General features: G+C 42.0%; 1 protein-coding gene across 1 annotated transcript; it reads right to left on the bottom strand.

Annotated features, from left to right (window-relative positions):
• Positions 1–176: 176 nt before the first annotated feature.
• LOC121546742 (cAMP-dependent protein kinase inhibitor gamma) lies at positions 177–26694 on the bottom strand. Its single transcript, XM_041857977.2, has 3 exons — positions 26436–26694; positions 2937–3121; positions 177–819 (listed from the first exon to the last, which is right to left on the bottom strand). The coding sequence occupies exons 2-3, from the start codon at positions 3091–3093 to the stop codon at positions 737–739; spliced, it is 240 nt and encodes a 79-aa protein (XP_041713911.1). The 5' UTR covers positions 3094–3121; positions 26436–26694; the 3' UTR covers positions 177–736.
• Positions 26695–27112: the final 418 nt, after the last annotated feature.

Here is a 27112-nt window from a genome sequence, read left to right as displayed (position 1 = left end):
CACTGAAAGGACAAATGGAATTTCAAACCATTCACTGAAGGAAATTAAATATTCCAGGAGGGCCTTCGGTAGTCTATCAATAGCAATGCTGTGTATTCTGAAGATGAGACAAGTTGTTCCAACAGCCAAAGTATACACAGAGGCCTACCATAACAAAAACAACTGTTACAGAAGACCCATATTACACATTTTATTACACAAAGAAATTCCTATTACAAAGGTATCAGAGAACCATTTGAAATAAATATGACCTCCATTACAGTACATTGTAATTGCAACTTCATGTGTTATTGTAAAAGAAAGGAGTAAACTAATGAAAAATGTTAACTGGGTCACAAACGTACACAAAACAAAAGGAGTAACAAATGATTATATATTCTGTATAGCTCTGCTTCTTGATGGGAGTTCGATCCAAAGTTCTGTGCTTTCTGATAGTGATTTGAGAACGTTTCCTTTACCACTGTAGTCCTGCAGCAACTATAGGCCAGGATCAGATGTAGTCCTACTTGTCAACTGTCAAGTTGTCAACTCCATTTCCCACAATGCCAATTGATAAAGGAGAAGAAGCATCATGCAACTGGACCAGCAAAGCTCCATCAGAGCAACACGGTGAGAGATGATGTCATCACTTTTGATGTCATCACTGTTGGGCTAGGAGAGGAGTAGGGTTCAGTCAGGCAGGACAACCAGTAGATCCTCTCTCCGTGTGTCCCTCTCTCCTCTCCTGTGAGGTGGTTTACGATGGGCCCTTGCCTCCCTGGGCCTCTTGGCTGGTCGACCCTTCACCCTCAGGGGCTGGTGATGCACCAGAGTCTCCTTCTGAAAGACAGAGGAAACATGGTCCATTAAAAACACAGCAACCACAAAGGAACCTTTTCCACATAAACTGTCTCATATAGCGCAAGTGAACAGCAAACCTGGTATCAAAAAAACGAATAAAGCAACACCTCACGGCACAATGCCTCTCCCCATGTGACCTACTTTTTATGCACTGTGCACAGTGTACTGAAGTGTACTGTGCACAGTGTACTGACATTTACACTAGTGACCAAAAAAGTGTTAAACGAATCAAAATATATGTTATATTTGAGATTCTTCAAATAGCCACCCTTTGACTTGATGACAGCTTTGCACACTCTTGGCATTCTCTCAACCAGCTTCATGAGGTAGTCACCTGGAATGCATTTCAATTAACAGGTGTGCCTTGTTAAAAGTTAATTTGTGGAATTTATTTTCCTCTTAATGCGTTTGAGCCAATCAGTTGTGTTGTGACAAGGTAGGGGGGTATACAGAAGATAGCCCTATTTGGTAAAAGACCAAGTCCATATTATGGCAAGAACAGCTCAAATAAGCAAAGAGAAATGACAGTCCATCATTACTTTAAGACATGAATATTTCAAGAACTTTGAAAGTTTCTTCAAGTGCAGTCGCAAAAACCATCAAAAGCGCTATGATGAAACTGGCTCTCATGAGGACCGCCACAGGAATTGAAGACCCAGAGTTTCCTCTGCTGCAGAGGATGAGTTCATTTGAGTTACCAGCCTCAGAAATTGCAGCCCAAATAAATGCTTCACAGAGTTCAAGCAACAGACACATCTCAACATCAACTGTTCAGAGGGGACTGTGTGAATCAGGCCTTCATGGTCGAATTCCTGCAAAGAAACCACTACTAAAGGACACGAATAAGAAGAAGAGACCTGCTTGGGCCAAGAAACACGAGCAATGGACATTAGACCGGTGGAAATGTGTCCTTTGGTCTGGAGTCCAAATTGGAGATTTCTGATTGCCACCGCCGTGTGTTTGTGCGACGCGGTGTGGGTGAACTGATGATCTCTGCATGTGTAGTTCCCACCGTAAAGCATGGAGGAGGAGGTGTGATGGTGCTTCGCTGGTGACACTCGCTGTGATTTATTTAGAATTCAAGGCACACTTACCCAGCATGGCTACCACAGCATTCTGCAGCGATATGCCATCCCATCTGGTTTGGGCTTAGTGGGACTATCATTTGTTTTTCAACAGGACAATGACCCAACACACCTCCAGGCTGTGTAAGGGCTAGTTTACCAAGAAGGAGAGTAATGAGTGCTGCATCAGATGACCTGGCCTCCACAATCCCCCGACCTCAACCCAACTGAGATGGTTTGTGATGAGTCGGACCGCAGAGTGAAGGAAAAGCAGCCAACAAGTGCTCAGCATATGTGGGAACTCCTTCAAGACTGTTGGAAAAGCATTCCAGGTGAAGCTGGTTGAGAGAATGGCAAGAGTGTGAAAAGCTGTCATCAAGGCAAAGGGTGGCTTTTTGAAGAATCGCAAATATAAAATATATTTTGATTTGTTTAACATTTGTTTGGTTACTACATGATTCCATATGTGTTATTTCATAGTTTTGATGTCTTCACTATTATTCTACAATGTAGAAAATAGTAAAAATAAAGAAAAACCCTTGAATGAGTAGATGTGTCCAAACTTTTGACTGGTACTGTATGTGTAACCGATAGACACACACACACACACACACACACACACACACGCTTTAGTTGTATTGTTGTAAATGTAAATAAGGTATGCTTTTTATTTGTAATAAATGTGCAAACATTTCTAAAAACCTGTTTTCGTTTTGCCATTATGGGGTATTGTGGGTAGATTGATGGGATTTTTTTATTTATTTAATCTATTATAGAATAAGGCTGTAACGTAACAAAATCTGGAAAAAGGGAAGGGGTCTGAATACTTTCCGAATGCACTGTATAAGTCTAATGTCTATGTTAATGTTTTACATGTATGTCAATTGTAAAGTATCTTTGTCTATAATGTATTTTTCGTTATGTGTCTGACCCCAGGAAGCCTAGCTGTCGCCATCAGCGTCGGCTAATGTGGATCCTAATAAAATCATAAAACCATAAGACACCTCCTGGTTATATAGCATATATGCTCACCTGCAGCCTTCAGGTCCATCCCTTCCATGTCTTTGGTTAATTCACTGGTGCTGGCTCCTGCCCCCTGTCCCTGGATGTCAGGTACTGCGTTCCTGCGGCCTGTACGATCACAATTGATGAAGTCAGAGTACGACGTTGTTGTCTCCACATCCATCATCTGTCCATGACCAGAAACCTCATTACACCTGCAGAGAGAGGGATGGAGAAAGTGAGTGAGTGAGAGAGAGAGCAAGAGAGGTAAAGAAAGCGAGAGGGAGAGAGAGAACACATGATGCATAGGACATTAATACACACTTGGGCTTTTCAAAGTCCTACTACTGTGCCAAACAAAACCAAGCTGAGCAAAACCAAGCTGAGCAAAACCAAGCTGTATGGAGCTGGCCTGGTTATGCATCCACCATAGCAGCTGAAACTGTGTACAAAAGGAAAAAAGGCACCACAGTTTGGTTCAGGTTGACACAATAGTGTGAGGGGTATGACTATGTTAATGTTGAGCCATACAATCTGTGCCATTCTGTACTATCTCCAGAGCTCAGAGTTCTGAGTCAAATGTGAAATGACATTGCAACAGTGAAGGATTTCATTATTACCATTTCTATTTCTGCAAAGGGGCTAATGGAGCTAGTGTTAGTGTTAATTCACCAACCTAATTACAAAACGCAAAACAGGAGCGTTGATCTGGGACTCATCAAACCTTCAAGCCCTTCACTCACGTCGGCCGTCTAAAAACGACTCACACGAACAATGCAAGCTTGCAGGAAGGTCTTCTTTATAGGCAATAAGGAGCTTTTATTGAAGTAAAAGCACAAGATGTGATCAATATGACCCAAAGGCCGGCCGTGGGAGAGAAATACAGAAAATAATGAGTTCCAGTAAAGACCGTATTGAGATCAGCTCACATTAGCTATTGATTCCTCCCTGCTCTCTTTTTCTTCTTAGGCCATATTAAATTGGGTCATGAATCCTGCCAGGGACTACAACACTATACAATTGGTGGTTCCTAGGAGAAAAGGAGGGTGGAGGAGAAACAAGCTGCTCCAGAAAGAAAAGACAATCTGCTACTTTTCAAAGTAGGGCCTTCCTCTGGAAAAGAGATGAGGGCGACTGAATCGATTAGCTGGTTAAACCAGACTGAACGCTGTGCTCACCATTGTTTGAAACAACAGTGACATGTAGCAAAATCATTGGATGCCAGGCTATGAATCTGTCGGCCCGGTGTGTCTGACAATTACAAGTGGACCTATCCTACTCCCACACTCCCCTTCTCCTCCAACCACCATTAAAAGAAAAGAATCAGGCATGGTAGGCCCACAGTCAAGAGCCTCGTCGTGGCATGGCCAACAGCATTACAAAGAGTTGATAAAACATAGAGCATAACCAAGCGCTACATTGTCTGATAGTAAAGGCCACACATAAGCCACTTAACCTGCAAAAAAAATAAACATGTCAACGGATTCAACAAAACCTTGAACCATGAAGAATTCCTGGAGAAAAACAAAGTTGGCAGCCAAAGCCTTCCCTCTTTCTCTTTGAGCAGTGACACAGTAACCCTGGGTCAGGTGGTTGTCAAACACTTCACTCACATTCACATTCCTTCAGTATCACTCAGAGGAACTCTGAATCACTCAGAATTGGCTTCCTCTCTACAGAATATTATCCACCATGCCAAATGGGAAGTACCCAGTGTCAGTCAGTATGGGGCCAGGGCAGCTGTGTCTGTGCTGCTTGAGAATGAGGAATGGACTGCAGGGGAGAGAGAGAGCCGCATAGAATTAGATTACTAGAACAGACATTTCCATTCAAGTCAACACTCCGTGATGGGTGGACCGGCGACCATATTAGTCAAATTGTCATGGTCTGAAGGGTTTTATCCATCCTCCCCTCCAGGAGATGACAGCACTCCAGGGAATGTAATCTACATTCAGTATACATAGACGTCTTATTATAATGTATGGCACTGACTGCTTGAGGCAAGCAGTTTATTACTGTAACCAAGTTCTACCTCAGTTTCCCACTTTACTTTTACTGTAGTCTATGGTTTAACAGTTTGTTTTCCTAGTGTTACAGTTTAAAAGTCACAATGGTAACTCAATATATTAGCCAACGGCCCACTTTATAAAGGGCTCTCTTTATGTCCTGAAAGGGTAGAGCAGGGGAGGAGATTAAACTATACCTAGCTGCAGCTTCTAACACTACAAGAGGTCAAATGTCACAGGTGTGCTTTCATCCCAGACAAACACCTCCTTAACTCTCTACGGGAAATCACTACTGTAGAGTGCGGTACAGTCAGTGTGATCTGTTAGTTTAGCCCAGTGCTCGCTCTACTGCAAGACACTACTGTGTGTTTACAATGTTCTGTGAATCTCTGAACAAGCTGTGATTCTCAGAACAAGAGGCTGTGCCTTCATTGGCTCCATGTACAATACATCACTAGTTGAATTTGTGGTAGTGGGGGACAGAGCAACCTGGAATCAGGGGTAGACGTAACATAGAAAAATGTAAATCCTGGATACTAATTAGTATGATATGTTACGTTTTGTATGGCATATATTAATTTGTGGATGTCCATTTCATATGGTATATGTTACCAATTGCAATTCATACAATATGTTACGGATTGCAATCGTACAATATGTTACGAATTACCATTCGTACATGTTTTACGAATTGCAATTTGTACAATATGTTTTACGAATTGCAATTTGTACAATATGTTTTATGAATTGCAATTCGTACAATAAGTTCTACGAATTGCAATTTGTACAATATGTTATGAAATTTGCTAAATGTATGATATGTTACGAATTCCAATTTGTTGTGGCTAACGTCAGCTAGGTGGCTAACGCTGTTAGCTAGGTGGCTAACATTAGCTGGGTTAGTGGTTAAGATTAGGGTTAAGCTTATGAGTTAGGTTAAAGGGTTAAGGTTACAGGAAAGGTTAGCTAACATGCTTAGTAGTTGCAAAGTAACTCAAAAGTACCAAGTAGTTGCAAAGTTGCTAATTAGCCAAAATGAAAAAGTTGTCCATGATGAGATTTGAACACGCAACTTTTGAATTGCTAGACATTCACGTTATACGGCCGACCAACCACCGTAGTTTCGTTTTTGCAATAAGTAACCTTCTGTCTTATGCACCCATACCAAACGTAACATACAATATCATACTAATTTGAGTGTCCTGAGTTTACGTTTACTATGTTACGTCTAGTCTATGAGACCAGGCTGGAGAGAGAGAAGGCTCTTGATTGGATAAAGGGCTTTGTTTACAGTATATGAACATCACCGACAAGACAACATGATGTAATAGGACCACACACGTATGCACGCACCCGCTCACAAACACACCAATATCATCATCAACAAAAAAAGCCTGTGAGATCAGTCAGGGAACAGAATGAATATGAGTCAGCAGAACAAACATAGTGCTTTCACTGGGTCATTAGGGAGAGATGCTGGTCCAATCACACCGGAGCCTTTTAAGCCTGATCCTTGTAATAAACTCTACATTATCTGCAATAACCTGCACAAAGGAAAGCCGCCTTGCTGTCTTCTAAACCCATTAGGACGTTCTCCTGCCCAATTGGAAGTCTGTCAACTAATTTCACTGCATTTATTGATGGAGGGGAGAAGGCCTAGGCTACACATGACTTAATCCAACTCTATCTCATAGCAACAAGCTAATCTTCTGTGACTATTCTTCTCTCCTGCCTGGTTGCTTTGGGGATCTGTTCATTATATTTAAGCTACAGTAATGGTAAAATGTTTTAAGATATCATTATTATAGGCTACACGTTAGCTTGACAATACGAATGATCAAAACAAGAGTCCTTCCCTTTTAAAAGCAGAACAAAGGGTCTTTGCTGAAATATGGATGCAAAACAACAACAAACAAGGTGAAACCATAGGAAACCATGCGCAACCAGCTGAGTAGAAATATGACACTCAACTTCCCTAATATTCCTGTTAAACAGGAATGCCAAGTCCAGCCAAACACCAAAGAGCCTTTATAATCAAACCATATGCCACATTCATTCAGAAAGAGAAAGATGGTAAAATAATCTAAAGAAAAGTGTACACAAACAATTTTAGAACTCCAAACTCAGTGTGTGTAAAGCAGACAGCAGTCCATAGAGGCTCTCTCTGGGAAAGATAGCCAAGTGTGGCTCAGCTATGGCACAGAGCCGCCACTCCTTCCTCTCCTCTAAACCAGGGCTTCACAGAGACACTTGGAGAGTCTGGGTGCTGGCCGTTCTCATGCCGTCAGCAGCTGCTGCCTGCCTGTGTGGACTACCAGCCCACTCCACAACACTGGGGAGTTGTATTTCCTCCAGCAACAGGATTAGCATTGTTGTTCTACACAGCTCTTCAGTTTCTTTCATAAATAAATCAATAAAACAGTGTCTATTGAATACTAGTGGTGAGTATGTGCCCCGGCTCAGTATATCCTTCCTGTTTTTATGAGACTGCCGGACTTGGGTGTGAATACTTAATTTCCCCTGGTAGTAGTGAGTAGCATAAAAGTTATGAGACAGAAAGATAGCCTGGTGTGAGTTGAGGGAGAACTTGCAGCAGTTTGCGTTTGTGAAGTAAGGCATTCCCCTGACTGACTGAGAGGGAGGCTTAGGCTCTAACATCTTTGCCAAGTTTAATTTAGAAGAGTCACTAGGGACTTTCAGTACCTCAAACTGCAGTTGCCCTCATTGCTCCCTGTGGCTCACTATGTAAATATCTATGTAAATCTAGCCAAATCGTTCCCATAGCTACAGAGTACAGACCTAGCCTATCATTAAGGGATAATACAATACTTAATGCAATCTGTTTTCTCCTCTGTTTTCTCCCTCTTTTGATGCTGTAGAAACAATGTTGAATGGCAATTTTCAATTTGCATTTCTTGAACGATGATTTGGATCATTGTGTGTTGGCAATGAGTGGTGGGGTGAGCTGAGCAGTGCTGTGAGGAAGTAACCGGGACAGGGAGACCCAGGGGATGTGGAGTCCTAGTGGGCAGCCTGGTTCGTGTTCAGTAGCGCACACTGTAGCAAAACATTTTGCAACAGTAAACAAAATCTGTTCTTATTTGACAAGTTCAGCTGGTAATTTACTGTTTCAAAGGGACTCTACTGAACAACACAACCCTTCTGCTTTAGGACATTCAGCTGGAGGATGACATCACTGGGGCTTCACCCGTCATCCCTCACATGACTCACCACATCTCAGGAAGTCCTTCATAACTTCCACATATTCTCATGGCACCTATTCAACGAACTCACTGCTTCCCTAAAAACTTGCTGCTCCCAGGCCCAATGAATAAAAATCAACATAATCTACTCTAACACACCAATGCCAGGCCTGACATCCACTCACGTTGTTATCAATTTTTTACTACCCGGAAACTCATACATGAATTAACATCTAAACAGCCTTTTGAATCTTTTAAAATCCTAGTAGGCCAAAGATCCTGAGGACATCGATTTTTACCCCATACGTAATGCGGAAAGAACTAACACAGATTTTAATATTAATCTTGCTTCATAGGTTCTTCAAGGCAAATCAGAATCCTCCTTGACGCCCAAAACCAGAAGGCAAAGTTAACGTCATGAACAAGAATAAATCGTCTCACAATACAGGTAGAATACATTCTTTACAGTAGGCCATTCTGCTCTCTATGTTGGCCTAGTTCAGTGTGTTCCATGCTGCCTAAAGCTGGGTCAATATCAGTCCCTGTGGACCACAGGCTTAATGCATTATAACAATGTAGGGCCGTGGAGATACATAATGGTTGTCTTCTCACAATGTAACCACACCACATGACCACAATGGAGTAAAGTGACTTCCATCTTGAGGGCAAAACAGCACAAAATCAGAAAGTAAAGTGACCTCTGGTGAATGAATGTCGTCCATGAGTGGAAATAGAGAGGAGAAAGGAGCTGTACAATTAAATAAGCTTTTCTATTCTCTTCTCCAGAATACACTAGAGAGATAAGTGTGTCGATCACCCTATAACCCTGCTCCACCCTGTCAGCCAGACACATGAGAATAGAGAGCAATTGTAATGGCGTATTTTTGTAGGCACTAACGAGGCTAACTCCACCATGGCTCAGTGGCCAAAGCCTATGGGGAAATGAATGGGGGTTTTGGATAAATGCCGAAAATAAAGCCTGTGGTAAACACAGGCTTAGGAGATCTTATAAGTTTTGTTCTATGAGATAATCTTCATCAGCTAACATCACTGTGTAAGCATTTATGTAATCAAAACAAATAAAATGCTAACAATGTGCTAACATTTAAAAAAAATACAACTATACCTCTGGGTCGCATGCCTTTCACGTCTAGCTAACAGGCTTAGCTTGCCTTATCAGACGGACCCAGTCTCCTCTGGACAACATCGTTCGGGAACCGATAAAACAAGCACCTTCCCGCTGAAGAAATATGGTTGCAGCCTGGAGTAAAACAATATACAGTGGGGAAAAAAAGTATTTAGTCAGCCACCAATTGTGCAAGTTCTCCCACTTAAAAAGATGAGAGAGGCCTGTAATTTTCATCATAGGTACACGTCAACTATGACAGACAAAATGAGGAAAAAAAATCCAGAAAATCACATTGTAGGATTTTTAATGAATTTATTTGCAAATTATGGTGGAAAATAAGTATTTGGTCAATAACAAAAGTTTCTCAATACTTTGTTATATACCCTTTGTTGGCAATGACACAGGTCAAACGTTTTCTGTAAGTCTTCACAAGGTTTTCACACACTGTTGCTGGTATTTTGGCCCATTCCTCCATGCAGATCTCCTCTAGAGCAGTGATGTTTTGGGGCTGTCGCTGGGCAACACGGACTTTCAACTCCCTCCAAAGATTTTCTATGGGGTTGAGATCTGGAGACTGGCTAGGCCACTCCAGGACCTTGAAATGCTTCTTACGAAGCCACTCCTTCGTTGCCCGGGCGGTGTGTTTGGGATCATTGTCATGCTGAAAGACCCAGCCACGTTTCATCTTCAATGCCCTTGCTGATGGAAGGAGGTTTTCACTCAAAATCTCACGATACATGGCCCCATTCATTCTTTCCTTTACACGGATCAGTCGTCCTGGTCCCTTTGCAGAAAAACAGCCCCAAAGCATGATGTTTCCACCCCCATTCTTCACAGTAGGTATGGTGTTCTTTGGATGCAACTCAGCATTCTTTGTACTCCAAACACCACGAGTTGAGTTTTTACCAAAAAGTTCTATTTTGGTTTCATCTGACCATATGACATTCTCCCAATCCTCTTCTGGATCATCCAAATGCACTCTAGCAAACTTCAGACGGGCCTGGACATGTACTGGCTTAAGCAGGGGGACACGTCTGGCACTGCAGGATTTGAGTCCCTGGCGGCGTAGTGTGTTACTGATGGTAGGCTTTGTTACTTTGGTCCCAGCTCTCTGCAGGTCATTCACTAGGTCCCCCGTGTGGTTCTGGGATTTTTGCTCACCGTTCTTGTGATCATTTTGACCCCACGGGGTGAGATCTTGTGTGGAGCCCCAGATCGAGGGAGATTATCAGTGGTCTTGTATGTCTTCCATTTCCTAATAATTGCTCCCACAGTTGATTTCTTCAAACCAAGCTGCTTCCCTATTGCAGATTCAGTCTTTCCAGCCTGGTGCAGGTCTACACTTTTGTTTCTGGTGTCCTTTGACAGCTCTTTGGTCTTGGCCATAGTGGAGTTTGGAGTGTGACTGTTTGAGGTTGTGGACAGGTGTCTTTTATACTGATAACAAGTTCAAACAGGTGCCATTAATACAGGTAACGAGTGGAGGACAAAGGAGCCTCTTAAAGAAGTTGTTACAGGTCTGTGAGAGCCAGAAATCTTGCTTGTTTGTAGGTGACCAAATAATTATTTTCCACCATAATTTGCAAATAAATTCATTAAACATTTTCTCAATTTGTCTGTCATAGTTGACGTGTACCTATGATGAAAATTACAGGCCTCTCTCATCTTTTTAAGTGGGAGAACTTGCACAATTGGTGGCTGACTAAATACTTTTTTTCCCCACTGTACCATCCTTGCGTTTCGTTCAAGCTGGTAAGCAGAAAGCTAACTAGCTTTTTGGCAGACTAGTGTAGCGTAGACTTGTTTGCGTGGTCGGTGTAGTAATGTGAAAAATTGTGTGACTACTAATGTTGTAGTTCCATTTCTCTGACCGTTAGCGACTTGTTAGTAAATAACTTATTTTGAGCACATAAAGGCTTAATTATTCATAAAAAGTTCATGTTAACTGACTGATATCTCATAGAACAAAACATACAAGATCTTCTAAGGTTGTGTTAACCTCAGATCTTATTTCCGGCGTATATATCCCAAAACACCATTATTTTCCCCATTCATTTCCCCCATAGGAATAGCCAACGAACCAGAGGTAGAAAATGCTAACTTATTTCAATTTTTTAGGACTACAAGCTGGCGAGCTCTATAAATGTACTGTAGCAACATGGCCTGCCCGCTATACAGCAATGGGATTCCCCAGTCTGTGTGTGCGTGTGCATGTGTGGAGTACTCAGCCACAAATCACAGCTGAGGCTGAGTCAGTAGTCCAAAGAACTCTGGACGTCATAGAAAAGCCACTTGCATATTGGAACTGGTCTTTCTATTGCTGCTAAATCACCATTGATTTACCATTGTAAATCAAACCAAGTTTAATGAGGATAAAAAATTGTATATAATTTGAGACAGACTGGGAGGATAAGCAAAGGCACACACACTGACATTATTCTCTTTACTGGTGCAGAATGAGTATATAGGAAAAAGCTAACGAGCCAGGACACCCATATGGTGAGGCACAGGAGTGCGTCTGAAATGGCACCCTATTCCACATAGGGCACTGGTCAAAAGTAGTGCACTATATCGGGAATATGGTGCCATTTTGGATGCAGCCAGGGACTCACTGGAGAAGATAATGTTCCTGATATTAAATAGAAAAAAGCTCTGAAGTTCTCCTGAAGCAATGTTCCTAAAACAACTGTGACAGAAGGTCAAATTTGTGCTGCTTTTATTTAGAGTAACTGTCATCGTGATATCTTTCTAAGCAAGCTAAACAAACACAGATCTGATTCAGCATAATGGAATGTGATATGGCCTACCTAACAATGTTGAACATGTGCAAGAGTAATGTTGAGTATGACATGTTTTTTCCAAACATTTACTAATAATCCCCTTTTGTTTACTTTAAGCAGAATGCAAATGTATAGGTGTCAAGCAGGGGCCGGTTTCCCGACATCAACTTACAAGTGTTTTAACACCAGTCTCAATGTCAACAGTGAAGAGGCGACTCCGGGATGCTGACCGTCTAGGCAGAGTTGCAAAGAAAAAGCCATATCTCAGACTGGCCAATAAAAAGAAAAGATTAAGATGGGCAGTCTGAGATATGGCTTTTTCTTTGCAACTCTGCCTAGACGGTCAGCATCCCGGAGTTGCCTCTTCACTGTTGACGTTGAGACTGGTGTTTTGCGGGTAATATTTAATGAAGCTGCCAGTTGAGGACCTGTGAGGCGCCTGTTTCTCAAACTAGACACTAATGTATTTGTCCTCTTGCTCAGTTGTGCACCGGGGCCTCCCACTCGTCTTTCTATTCTGGTTAGAGCCAGTTTGCGCTGTTCTGTGAAGGGAGTAGTACACAGCGTTGTACGAGATCTTCAGTTTCTTGGCAATTTACAGAGCCTGGAGGTGTGTTTTGGGTCATTGTCCTGTTGAAAAACAAATGATAGTCTCACTAAGTTCAAACCAGATGGGATGGCGTATCGCTGCAGAATGCTGTGGTAACTAACCATGCTGGTTAAGTGTGCCTTGAATTCTAAATTAAGTCACTGACAGTGTCACCCGCAAAGCACTCCCACACCATCACACCTCCTCCTCCATGCTTCACAGTGGGAACCACACATGCAGAGATCATCCATTTACCTGCTCTGCGTCGCACAAACACACAGCGGTTAGAACCAAAAATCTTCAATTTGGACTCTTCAGACCAAAGGACAGAATTCCACCGGTCTAATGTCCATTGCTTGTGTTTCTTGGCCCAAGCATGTCTCTGCTTCTTATTGGTGTCCTTTAGTAGTGGTTTCTTTGCAGCAATTCGACCATGAAGGCCTGATTCACACAGTCCCCTCTGAACAGTTGATGTTGAGATGTGTCTGTGACTTGAACTCTATGAAGCATTTATTTGGGCTGCAATTTCTGAGGCTAGTAACTCTAACTTATCCTCTGCAGCAGAGGTAACTCTGGATCTTCCTTTCCTGTGGTGGTCCTCATGAGAGCCAGTTTCATCATAGCACTTGATGGTTTTTGAGACTGCACTTGAAGAAACTTTCAAAGTTCTTGAAATGTTCCGGATTGACTGACCTTCATGTCTTAAAGTAATGATGGACTCTTTGCTTATTTGAGCTGTTCTTGCCATAATATGGACATGGTATTTTACCAAATAGGGCTATCTTCTGTATACCATCCCTACCTTGTCACAACACAACTGATTGGCTCAAACGCATTAAGAAGTTAAGAAATTCCACAAATTAACAAGGCACACCTGTTAATTGAAATGCATTCCAGGTGACTACCTCGTGAAGCTGGTTGAGAGAATGCCAAGAGTGTGCAAAGCTGTCATCAAGGCAAAGGGTGGCTACTTTGAAGAATCTCAAATTTAAAATCTATTTTGATTTGTTTAACACTTTTTTGGTTACTAAATGATTCCATATGTGTTATTTCATAGTTTTGATGTCTTTACTATTATTCTACAATATAGAAAATAGTAAAAATCAAGAAAAACCTTTGAATGAGTAGGTGTTCTAAAACTTTTGACCGGTAGTGTATATCATCAATATTAATAGTGACATGTTTAATGTCTTTTTGTTCCAATATTTGATTTATTTAATTAAAATAAGTCACCTAGACTTTAGGTTTTTAAGAGTCAATTACCCAAAAATGCCCAAATAAAACATATAAAATTCATTTTAACACACTAATCTTTAGGGGGCATTTTGCCCCATAGACGGGGGCGTTTTGCCCTTATAGTGGTGCAAAATGCCCCCGTTCTAAGGTTTATGTTTTTATTGAATAACAACAACAAAAATTCCACTTATTTCCCTTCAAAATGTGTTTGCCTAAGGATAGCCAGTATGCACATATCTAAATCTTACCAAACGTAGCTTTTTTTCTGTCAGAAAATAAATTTCCCTTAAGGGGGACAGTTTCCCCCAAGTTACCCTACTGATAGGATCGAAAGAAAGGGAGTGCTGCTCTCGGATCAGCTTTCTCCATTCAAATCTTACCTTAACAGTATAATTATTTCACAATACTGATGACGGTTCAGCTCCTAGAGAGATATTACCACCTACGGCTGCAAAAATTGAGGTGGCTTATTCTAATGCTTACCCAATAAAAATGCACAAAATCACAGATTTGGCACATATTTGCCCACGTTAGGCTACACACTATGAAAAATATTGAGACAAATTACAGACAGCAGCCTACAAGTAGCAAAATAGTGATTGAACATTAAATGTATTTTAATATGATTGAAAAAGGCCTATAGTTTACTGTTCATATTTTAATGCAGTCATATCGGTTTTCATATGAAGCGTATTTTTATATGTCGCTTGTTTGTATCAATTGCAAAGATAGTCAACTTTGTATTTGCAGTCAACTTTGTATTTGCAGTCAACTTTGTTCTAAAGTTATCAGCGTACGGCCCAGTACATCACTGGGGCCAAGCTTCCTGCCATCCAGGATCTCTATACCAGGCGGTGTCAGAGGAAGGCCCTAAAAATTGTCAAAGACTCCAGCCACCCTAGTCATAGACTGTTCTCTCTGCTACCGCACGGCAAGCGGTACCGGAGCGCAAAGTCTAGGTCCAAAAGGCTTCTTAACAGCTTCTACCCCCAAGCCATAAGACTCCTGAACAGCTAATCATGGCTAGCCGGACTATTTGCACTGCCCTCCACCCCACCCCATCCCCTCTTTTATGCTGCTGCTGCTCTCTGATTATTATCTATGCATAGTCACTTTAACTCTACACACATGTACATATTAACTCAATTACCTCGACTGACCTGTGCCCCCGCACATTGACTCTGTACCGGTTCCCCCTGTATATAGCCTCGCTACTGTTTTTTATTTTACTGCTGCTCTTTAATTATTTTTATTTTTTATTTTTTACTCAACACTTATTTATCTTAAAACTGCATTGTTGGTTAAGGGCTTGTAACTAAGCATTTCACTGTAAGGTCTACACCTGTTGTATTCGGCGCATGTGGCAAATAAAATTTGATTTGATTTGATCAGCGGTCACAGAGAGAAGGATAAATCATTTGATTCAATATTTAGCAGAGACCTTCTGTGTATAATAAGCATCTAATGACGCACAGCTGTTCTACGAGTGGCCTGAAGCAGGCGTTAGATCACGAGCGTTTTCAAGTGAAATGTTAAAGGGAAACTTCAAAAATGGTCAACTTCATATTCATCATTTCCAGCACTACCCCAACATCAACATCCTGTATGTGAAAATGGCATGTTTCTATGTTTTGTAGTAAAAAAAGAGAGGAAGATAAGTGTTTCCAATGACATCATCAACCAATTAGTAGACAATTAGTACGCAATTTGTAGGCAATGCCTACTCATAATTGGTTAAAATCACATGATGCACACCGACGTCATTGGAAACACTTATCATCCTCTATCCTTTTTACTACAAAACATAGAAACGCGCCATTTTCACATATGTTGATGTTGGGGTGGTGCTGGAGATGATGAATATGAAGTTGAAACATTTTGAAATGTCCCTTTAATAATGATGATTTTGCGAAACAGCTCTGAGATTTAATGATGCTCCTACGAAAGGTTCTAACGATTAACTTAGCCTTAAGATGCTTCTGGGAAACCGGGCACAGGCCACATTGCAAAGACGAGACAAGCAGATAACTCTTTGAGAAGGATCTAGAGAGTGGGAATATTTAGAAGTCTCTTTAGCTCTGTTCACTACCATGGTGGTAGACAGGGATCATGGTGACAGACTAAGTATATTTCTGCTCCCATATTTAACAACATAAGACAGGAAGCAGGTGGGTTGTCTGCTAGAGTTGTTTATGGCCTGCCTTCTCCAAACCTCAACGTCAGACTTAAAAGTAAAAAAAGGATGGGACTGAATAGGACAGGGTTCTTCAATTCCGGTCCTGGAGGGCCGAAACACCTCTGTTCATCCTCTCCTTCTAATCAGGGGCTAATTCAGACCTGGGACACCAGGTGAGTGCAATTAACTACCAGGTAGAAATAAAAAACAGAAGTGTTTCGGCCCTCCAGGACCGGAATTGAAGAACCCTGGAATAGGACCACCATGCTTTACTTCTGAGAATAAACAGGGGAGGGAAGAGAGGAGAGGAAAGAATGCATGCATGTTTATTCCTGTGGTTGTGGCTAAATAAGGCAATCTGTTATTGGATCCTCCTGTTTTTCTGTTTTTAGAACTGAAAAAACCCTGGAAAACACCCTGTTATACATGTATGCGTACAGCGACTGCACTGGTATCTAACTGCAACATAACAAAACAACTAGTAGGGTGCAGCTTTTTGGAACACCTGTTACAGTAAATTTCCTCCCCAACCATGTCTCCCTCATCATCAGACAACTATAACATAATGTTCAAACTGAACACATCTCAATCATTTACCAGGGCTAAAACATATCCACAGCTGCATCAGGTCTCGCAACCTCAGCCTTGTCCTCTCCCACAAATCTACCAGGATGTGGGCGTCCAGTGATTCGATTTGCTTTGTACAGAATAAGGAGGGTGGAGGGTGGAAGTGAAGGCACAATATTCCCCGTAAGCAGCAAGCTTTGAAACAGCAAACTCGGGTAATCATTATGGTTTGTTATAAATAATGAAACCAGCTCTGCATTATAATAACTACTAATGTAGTACATGAAGATTATTGAGAAATGTAATCTTAGTTGCTAGTTGATTCCCCAGGTTACCCAGTCATGTTAATGAGTTAAAGTAAATCATTAACGTTATTCTAAGAGGGCCTCAATCATACCCACTTAACACAAACTAACCCTTTACATGTTCTTAATGACTAAGCCTACACGGTTATTTTGCAAAACCAATTAACATCTTCTTGACTTCCAGAAAAAGCAGAAGTTTGAAAACACAAAATGATGGGTAATATGAAAATCAGGACTCAACTTAACTAAAGTAATGCCACGATTAAGTTAGAGACTTAAGAAGCAGCACACAAGCACATTCTGACAAATCTAAAGTCTGGTCTACAGACGAGGTGTACGTGTGTATCTATAATGTATTTGTGCAGTAAGAGACATTTATCTTCCTGCCAGTCATTTGGTCATGAGAAAGTGAAGGAGCTAAAAACAGACACACAACCAAATGTCCTCCAGCCTAGTCTTACAGAGCATGGAACGTGCTTAGAGGTCATTGAAGTACTGAGTAGGCTACTACTGACAAAAAGTACAGCCTGCAAATGTGGAAACACATCTCCCATAATTATAATTAGAGAAGAGGGGAGAAGAAGATTATATATATATATAAATGCCCATTTATAGTTAAGAAGAATGTGCACACAAATACTCAATATTTCTAAAGCTGTATTTCTATAGCTCAAAATATAGCAACCATTTTCCATTATGCATTTTAGACAGAGGTCTGTGCTGGATTGCTTCACACCGACCAGTAACATCTTTTTAAACGTTTTTTTCTTCTGTAAGAAATATTTGTCTGGCTACCCAGACTCCTTGCTCTGTCCAAACGCTATGCCACACCCATGGACATTAGTTTCTTCTCCACAATGAGTCTGGATCCAAGTACTTCCCAGACCCTTCACCGAATGCAAACACATTCAGGGCCGTCTGATTGGTCCAGAAACCGATGGGTTGGGCCAAAGCCAGAACACACGTGGGTAAAGCGGCAGTTTGAAAATTCATCATTGGCTTTGATACTCTGATTGGTTTGAGATGTTCCAATCACTGACGACTTTGTTTTGTACAAAGTCCATCATGTACAAAGTCCATCATGCCAATGACGGCAGTCTCAGACTAAAGTATGTAGCGAACGACAGAGCAGCAGAAGAATTGAGTGTGAGTCGTCAGGCTAACGAAATATAGTCCTGGATACTCTTAATGGTATGCCACCTGTAGAGTAGGGACACTGGTCTGCTGTAGAATGTGCTGAGCACTTCAGTAGGAGTTGGCGGATTCCACACCTGGTCAGCCCAGAAATATTTTTGGTAACTCAGATTGTTCTGGCAATTTTCACATAGAAACTTAAATTAGGAAGAAGGATGCTTGACATGCTTCTTACATTTGTAATGATAAAGGTGGCCATTTTAGGCCCTTTTTAAACCTATACATGCCTCCTTTAAGACCCTATGATCTGTGAACTGTACATGATACAGACAACATATTGGTGTCATTATATTCCTTATAGTGTGCTCTCAAATATGGCGTAACCTATGTCTAGATTCTGAAAAAAATATGTCACATTGATTTATTCAACATAACAAATAATATCTCAGAAGTACCCTTTTTGATTTTGTTCATTTTAATAGATATTGTTTAGAACAATATACTCTACAAGTACATCAAATTTCCAGAGAGGGCTCTCTGCTAATTTTGAAGGTATGATAAATTATGAGCACCACCAATACAGTGAATGGGAAAATGGATTCAAAGGGAACTCTGCTGGTGATTTGCTGAATGTGCACTCCTAAAAGAGGGCTGTGATTGGTTAATGACATATGACAAACTTTATACATAGAAATTGACATACAGTATCTTTAAAAGTACCAGAGAGCTCACTCTGGAAATGTAACGTGTTGAGTATATTGTTCCAAACAATATGTCTAAAAATAAGCTAAATCAAAAAAGGGTACTTTCAAGATAGTAATATTAATGTTTAATAAATTGATGTGAGATGTTTTATTTCACAATCTAGACATACTCCATATTTGAGAGCACACTATAAGGAATATAATGACACCAAGATGTTGTCTGTATCATGTACGGTTCACGGATCATAGGGTCTTGCATGTATAGCTCTAAAAAGGGCCTATCCTGGCGTAGAATCGCCCACGTAACCAGACTTGCACCAGAGACTAAAAGAATGTACCTCCTGAGGGAAGAAAGTAATGACCACCACACCCAAGACGATAAACAACCATACACAACAACCAACCCTCATAGCCAACCCAACAACACACACATACAGTACTTTACACTCATCCAGAGTAGGCCTACTCTACAGGGGATTCAATCAGAATTTGTCCTGACTAATAATGTTATTGCTGCCTTGGCAGCTATCAACACACGCAGATATGACATCCATTAGCTAAAGTGGGAGTTGGAAAATAAATAATAGAGTGGTGCTGCTGGTGCTACTGCAGATATACAGTACATTATCATTATTGTTGATCCATGAGCCTTTAATTTTTGATCTTGCAGATAAAGTTCTCATGCTAGTGTTTTTCACCCCTGGTCTTAGAGGTGTGTGCAGGCTTTTGTCTAAGCTCATGGGCTCCCGAGTGGCGCAGCGGTCTAAGGCACTGCATCTCAGTGCTTGAGGCGTCACTACAGACCCCCTGGTTCAATTCCAGGCTGTATCACAACCGGCCGTGATTGGGAGTCCCATAGGGTGGCGCACAATTAGTCCAGCGTCGTCCGGGTTTGGCCGGTGTAGGCCGTCATTGTAAATAAGAATTTGTTCTTAAATGACTTGCCTAGTTAAATAAAGGTTAAATAAAAAATAAAATATCATCGGATTCAGCTAATGGTCTTGTTAATCAAGTGATTGCACCGCTGGCCTTGAACAAAAAACCTGCAAATACAAAATAAATCCCTACAGGACCAGGAGAGAACATTGACCAAAGCAAGAGGGCAATATATACGACAAGTGAACTTGTTTTGGTTTACGGTTTGCACTAGTTAATACACCCCCAGGTCCACTGGGGCCCCCCTTCATCTACTACTGGGTCAATAGGCAACATCTCCATTTTACACCAACACATCCCAATGATAATCATGTGTTCATACAGATAATCAGATACAGCAGCACCTGGTCACAAGAAATCCCTCTTTCAAGACAAATTGTAAACTGCATGTATTTTCTTGATAACCATTTTTTTTTTTTGAGAAATCCCTCTGTCAAGACCATTGTAAACTGCATATGAAAATGTGATGATCATGATCTTAACAGAGGGTATTTGTTGAGAAGGGTGTTTTCACATATAGTCCTCTTTAAAATAACTGATCTCAATCCTCTTTAAAGTGAACTCTGGGGTAAAAAAATATATAAAAAACTCAGTTCTCTTTGCATTCACGCTGCCCTGGCCTTTGAATGAGGACTCAACTATTTTCCGAGTTCACTTCACCTATTTTGTGGCCCGAGTACCCTTTGCATTTACTATGTTTAGAAAGAAACCAAGATCTTTTTCCAACATTCACTCAATGCACTCTGGGTTTTTTAAAGTGCAGAACAAGCCATTCCATCAGAACGTGTAATTGGACAGCTAGATATACCTACTTACATTTTGGAAGCTAATAGATTGCACTTATTATTGTATCCAAGATGTATCCAAGATGGCGTAGCAGTGCGGTGGTGTACTATGTGTGTGTCCATGTAAATAGCCTGTTTTTTCTTTTCATCCTTCTACTAAATATACTTTCCTGCAACCCGCCTCACTCAATGTGGAATGGATTCTATTATTGACTTACCTTTTATCTAGAATCTCCAGTTGAAACTAGCTAGCCAGCTAACTAGCTACTTGCTATTTGCCACCGTTAGCGGTTTTCACCCAGAACATCGGATTTTCTGCCGGAATAACTGAATCACTGGACATTAAACACCGGATCGCAACTAGCTAGCCGCAACAGAATGGATGTTGCTGTTGGCTAATCACCACTGCCCCTGAAGCAAGCACCAGTTAGCCTTGAGCTAGCCTCGAGCCAGGCCCATATCCCGGCTATCTACCTCGCTGTCTACCGGACGGGAGTAGCCAGCTAACTAGCTACTTGCTATTAGCCACCGTTAGCGGTTTTTCACCATTGTCCGTGGACTGCACTACCTACCAGCCAGCTCTAGCCTGGACTATTATTACATTAACATTTTAGATTTTAGTCATTTAGCAGACGCTCTTATCCAGAGCGACTTACAGTTAGTGCATACATAATTTTTTTATTTATTTTTTCATACCGGCCCCCCGTGGGAATCGAACCCACAACCCTGGCTTTGCAAACACCATGCTCTACCAACTGAGCTACATCCCTGCCGGCCATTCCCTCCCCTACCCTGGACGACGCTGGGCCAATTGTGCGCCGCCCCATGGGTCTCCCGGTCGCGGCCGGCTACGACAGAGCCTGGATTCGAACCAGGATCTCTAGTGGCACAGCTAGCACTGCGATGCAGTGCCTTAGACCACTGCGCCACTCGGGAGATTATCGGCCAGTCTGCACTGTCTTCACAGCGCGTTATCGACCCAGAACATATCGGTTTTTCTGCCGGAATCACTGAACCTTTAACTCCGGATCATCGTAACTAGCTAGCTGCAACCAAATGGATGTTGTTGTTGGCTAATCAGCCTTGAGCTAGCCTCGAGTCAGGCCCATCTCCCGGCTATCTACCTCTCTGTCAACCGGACTCTACCTCCTAGAGTCGACATGGAGCCCCGCCGATCCATCACGACTGGTCTGCCGACGTAATCGTCTGTGGTTTCAACAGGCTTCCCGTTGCGACGACCACGAAGATCCATCTGCTAGCCCCGGCCCACCAGCACACGCAAACAACAGCCTTGTTTCCTGCTAGCCAGTGCTGTAGCATCAATTCGAACTGCTCTCGGACTCACATATTGCTGTTCACTGGACCTTATGATCACTCACCTGCACAGCTGATGCCTGCTGGACTGTTCCTTTACACGGTACCCTGTCCTGTTTATCTGTTTAGCCTCAGCCCAAACTTTCATCACCATTACCAGTTGTTGTCTTAGCTCTCTCGAATAACACCTGTGATTGCTTTATGCCTCTCTCCCATGTCAATATACCTTGCCTATTGCTGTTCCAGTTAGTTCTTATTATTCAATTTTACTGTAAAGCACCAAGTCCCTCTCAAACTGCCTCAAATACACGCGGAGACCGGCTCAATCGGTGCCTCCAGTGATGCTCTCTCTTTCATTGTTACCCAACGCTTAGGTTTACCTCCACTGTACTCATATCCTTCCATATCCTTGTCTGTACATAATGCCCTGAATCTATTCTACAACGCCCGGAAATCTTCCCCCTTTACTCTCTGTACCCAACGCACTAGAAGACTAGTTCTTAAAGCCTTTAGCCGTATCCTTATTCTAGTCCTCCTCTGTTCCTCTGGTGATGTAGAGGTTAACCCAGGCCCTGCATCCCCCAGTATCACTCCTACTCCCCAGGAGCTATCATTTGTTGACTTCTGTAACCATAAAAGCATTGTCTTTTTGCATGTTAACATCAGAAGCCTCCTCCCTAAGTTTGAGTTATTCACTGCGTTAGCACACTCTGCCAACCCTGATCTTCTAGCAGTGTCTGAATCCTGGCTTAGGAAGGCCACCAAAAATTCAGAAATGTCCATCCCCAACTACAACATTTTCCGTCTAGATAGAACTGCCAAAGGGGATAGAGTTGCAATCTACTGTAGAGATAGCCTGCAGAGCTCCATCATACTATCCAGGTCTGTGCCCAAACAGTTTGAGCTCCTACTTCTAAAAATCCACCTTTCCAGAAATAAGTCTCACAGTTACCGCTTGCTACAGACCCCCCTCAGCCCCCAGCTGTGCCCTGGACACCATATGTGAATTGATTGCCCCCCATCTATCCTCAAAGTTCGTACTGCTTGGTGACCTAAACTGGGATATGCTTAACACCCCGGCCATCCTACAATCCAAACTAGATGCCCTCAATCTCACACAAATTATCAAGGAACCTACCAGGTACAACCCTAAATCCGTAAACATGGGCACCCTTATAGATATCATCCTGACCAACTTACCCTCTAAATACACCTCCGCTGTCTTCAACCAGGATCTCAGCGATCACTTCCTTATTGCCTGCGTCCGTAACGGGTCCGCGGTCAAACGACCACCCCTCATCACTGTCAAACGGTCCCTAAAACACTTTAGCGAGCAGGCCTTCCTAATTGACCTGGCCCAGGTATGCTGGATGGATATCGATCTCATTCCGTCAGTAGAGGATGCCTGGATGTTCTTTAAAAAGTGCTTTCCTCTCAATCTTAAATAAGCATGCCCCATTCAAAAAATGCAGAACTAAGAACAGATATAGCCCCTGGTTCTCCTCAGACTTGACTGCCCTTGACCAGCACAAAAACATCCTGTGGCATACGGCATTAGCATTGAATAGCCCCCGCGATATGCAACTTTTCAGGGAAGTTAGGAACCAATATACACAAGCAGTTAGGAAAGCAAAGGTTAGCTTTTTCAAACAGAAATGTGCATCCTGTAGCACTAACTCCAAAACGTTTTGGGACACTGTAAAGTCCATAGAGAATAAGAGCACCTCCTCCCAGCTGCCCACTGAACTGAGGCTAGGAAACACTATCACCACCGATAAATCTACAATAATCGAGAATTTCAACAAGCATTTTGCTACGGCTGGCCATGCTTTCCACCTGGCTACCACTACCCCGGTCACCAGCTCTGCACCCTCCGCTGCAACTTGCCCATGCCCCCCCCCAGAGATTGGAAAGCTGCCGCGGTCATCCCCCTCTTCAAAGGGGGTGAGATTCTAGATCCAAACTGTTACAGACCTATATCCATCCTGCCCTGCCTTTCGAAAGTTTTTGAAAGTTAACAAACAGATCACCGACCATTTCGAATCACACCGTACCTTCTCCGCTATGCAATCCGGTTTCCGAGCTGGTCATGGGTGCACCTCAGCCACGCTCAAGGTCCTAAACGATATTATAACCACGATCGATAATAGACAGTACTGTGCAGCCGTCTTCATCGACCTGGCCAAGTCTTTCGACTCTGTCAATCACCGCATTCTTATTGGCAGACTAAATAGCCTTGGTTTCTCAAATGACTGCCTCGCCTGGTTCACCAACTACTTCTCAGATAGAGTTCAATGTGTCAAATCGGAGGGCCTGTTGTCTGGACCTATGGCAGTCTCTATGGGGGTGCCACAGGGTTCAATTCTTGGGCCGACTCTTTTCTCTGTGTATATCAATGATGTCGCTCTTGTTGCTGGTGATTCTCAGATCCACCTCTACGCAGACGACACCATTTTGTATACATCTGGCACTTCATTGGACACTGTGTTAACAAACCTCCAAACGAGCTTCAATGCCATACAACACTCCTTCCGTAGCCTCCGTAGCCTGCTATTAAACACAAGTAAAACTAAATGCATGCTCTTCAATCGAACGCTGCTGGCACCCGCCCACCCGACTAGAATCACTACTCTCGACGGGTCTGACATAGAGTATGTGGACAAATACAAATACCTAGGTGTCTGGTTAGACTGTAAATTCTCCTTCCAGACTCACGTTAAGCATCTCCAATCCAAAATTAAATCCAGAATCGGCTTCCTATTTCGCAACAAAGCCTCCTTCACTCATGCTGCCAAACATGCCCTCGTAAAACTGACTATCCTACCGATCCTTGACTTCGGCGTGTCATTTACAAAATAGCCTCCAACACTCTACTCAGCAAATTGGATGTAGTCTATCACAGTGCCATCCGTTTTGTCACCAAAGCCCCATATACTACCCACCACTGTGACCTGTACGCTCTTGTTGGCTGGTCCTCACTACATATTCGTCGCCAAACCCACTGGCTCCAGGCCATCTATAAATCACTGCTAGGCAAATCCCCGCCTTATCTTAGCTCATTGGTCACCATAGCAACACCCACCCGTAGTATGCGCTCCAGCAGGTATATCTCACTGGTCATCCCCAAAACCAACACCTCCTATGGCCGCCATTCCTTCCAGTTCTCTGCTGCCAATGACTGGAACGAACTGCAAAAATCTCTGAAGCTGGAGACTCTTATCTCCTTCACTAACTTTAAGCATCAGTTGTCAGAGCACCTTAACGATCACTGCACCTGTACACAGCCCATCTGAAATTAGCCCACCCAACTACCTCATCCCCATATTGTTATTTATTTTGCTCATTTGCACCCCAGTATCTCTATTTGCACATCTATCATTCCAGTGTTAATACTAATTGTAATTATTTTGCACTATGGCCTATTTATTGCCTTACCTCCATAACTTGCTACATTTGCACACACTGTATATATATTTTCTATTTTCTGTTGTATTTTTGACTTTATGTTTTGTTTTACCCTATATGTAACTCTGTGTTGTTGTTTTTAATCGCACTGCTTTGCTTTATCTTGGCCAGGTCGCAGTTGTAAATGAGAACTTGTTCTCAACTGGCTTACCTGGTTAAATAAAGGTGAAATAAAAATAAATAAAAAATTTGACCCTGCTGGTCATCTATGAAGGTTTGAACATCTTGAAGAACAATCTGGCCTTAATGGCCATGTACTCTTAATCTCCACCCGGTACAGCCAGAAGAGGACTGGCCACCCCCTGGTTCCTCTAGGTTTCTTCCTAGGTTCTTTTACCTTAACTCTAACCATTTAAAATGTCAACTTCAAATGTGGTAACGTCAGAGTTGGGATCCAGATAGCAATTACCTTTATTTTGTACCCGATGTTGTGATTCTCACCAAATATGTTGTCGTCTTCTCACACTATTTAAACCCCACAATCGAATAAACAGTTTATGAAGCTCGTTTAGCCAATACAACAAATATTGCAAACAAATAATCTGAATGTATTAATCAAAACTCCACACATATTTTGGAATTTCTGTGCATCCTTGACAGTCGCTAATCAATAACCCAAAACAGCACACGTTTTTTCTGAGCTCCTTTGGAATGTTCACGCTGCACAAAAAAATTACTCACAAATTGGCTAACAAACAAATTGGCTGAAAGGGACCAAGTGTGAAAACGCCCTTTCTTTTGAAATGGTCATTTTACAGGATCAGTTTATTGGTGCTGATGAGTGCTGAACTTATTTATGTGTTTATCTGATTATGGTGCGCAATACGCAAAACTGAATCGAAGGTTGAAATATTGGACAATACAGTTTTACATAAATCGCCCAGAATACTAAAAGGAGAATAATAGGGATTTAGGCATTGATAGGCTATCTATTTCACCAGACGATACAGTATTTTCGGGTCAGAGAATATAGCCTACATTGTTCATGTACGCTATAGATATGAATTCCAATGAGCAAAGAATCAAATAAAACGTCCCTCAAGTCCCAAAATGTTGGCCACTTAGAAGAACACAGGGCCTGCATCAAAATCAGAATTGTAGGCTAATTGCTCGTAGTCCAAATGCGCATCGGCCGAGGTCGTGCCGCTACAATTATTTTCACAACAATTTGTTATACTGTAACAAAAAGACATGACTAACCTTGATTCGCTCGCCTTTCTTATCCACTTGTTACAATCGGATCAAACACCAATTAAGTTTCCGGGCTCATCTGCAACACGTAGTATAAATCTTGTAACGATGTTGGTCTGGATTAGTGATAAAAAGTATCCGAAAGCGGGATGTTTCTCTGGCAACCTCGGGAAACAATGAAGGAAGGGTACGTCTTCAAACAGCTGTTTCCAAAATGGAGTTAGCCATCCCATAGCCAATCAAACATCGTGTGCAGATTCAGGCTTAAATTTCACTCAAGCGTTGTCACTGCCAATAATTTCAGTGCAACTCTTCAGAACTTCAAATATGTAAACGAGTAGAATGTGACAACAAAGTTGTAGACTAATTCTCAAATCGCATGTAAATGGTCGCCTATTGTGATTACATTGATTATTATATTTAAAAATATAGAATTTTATATTCTATTCTATTGTGTTCTGGGCCCGGTTTCCCGATATGGATCGTTCTGGGCCTGGTTTCCCGATTTGGCACATCATTGCGCACATGTTATTGAGACAAATTACAGACAGTAGCCTACAAGTAGAAAGAAAGGCATTTCAGTGTGGCCTACTTGTGCACCTGACATTAAAACGAGAAACTTCAAATAGAACTCAATTCAACATGCAATGTATTTCAATATGATTGAAATAGGCCTATAGTGTACT

The sequence above is a fragment of the Coregonus clupeaformis genome, chromosome 30 (genome assembly GCF_020615455.1).
Source record: "Coregonus clupeaformis isolate EN_2021a chromosome 30, ASM2061545v1, whole genome shotgun sequence".
NCBI lineage: Eukaryota > Metazoa > Chordata > Actinopteri > Salmoniformes > Salmonidae > Coregonus > Coregonus clupeaformis.
The sequence above is the reverse complement of the archived record's forward strand: the minus strand, read 5'-3'. Positions and strand labels throughout refer to the sequence as shown.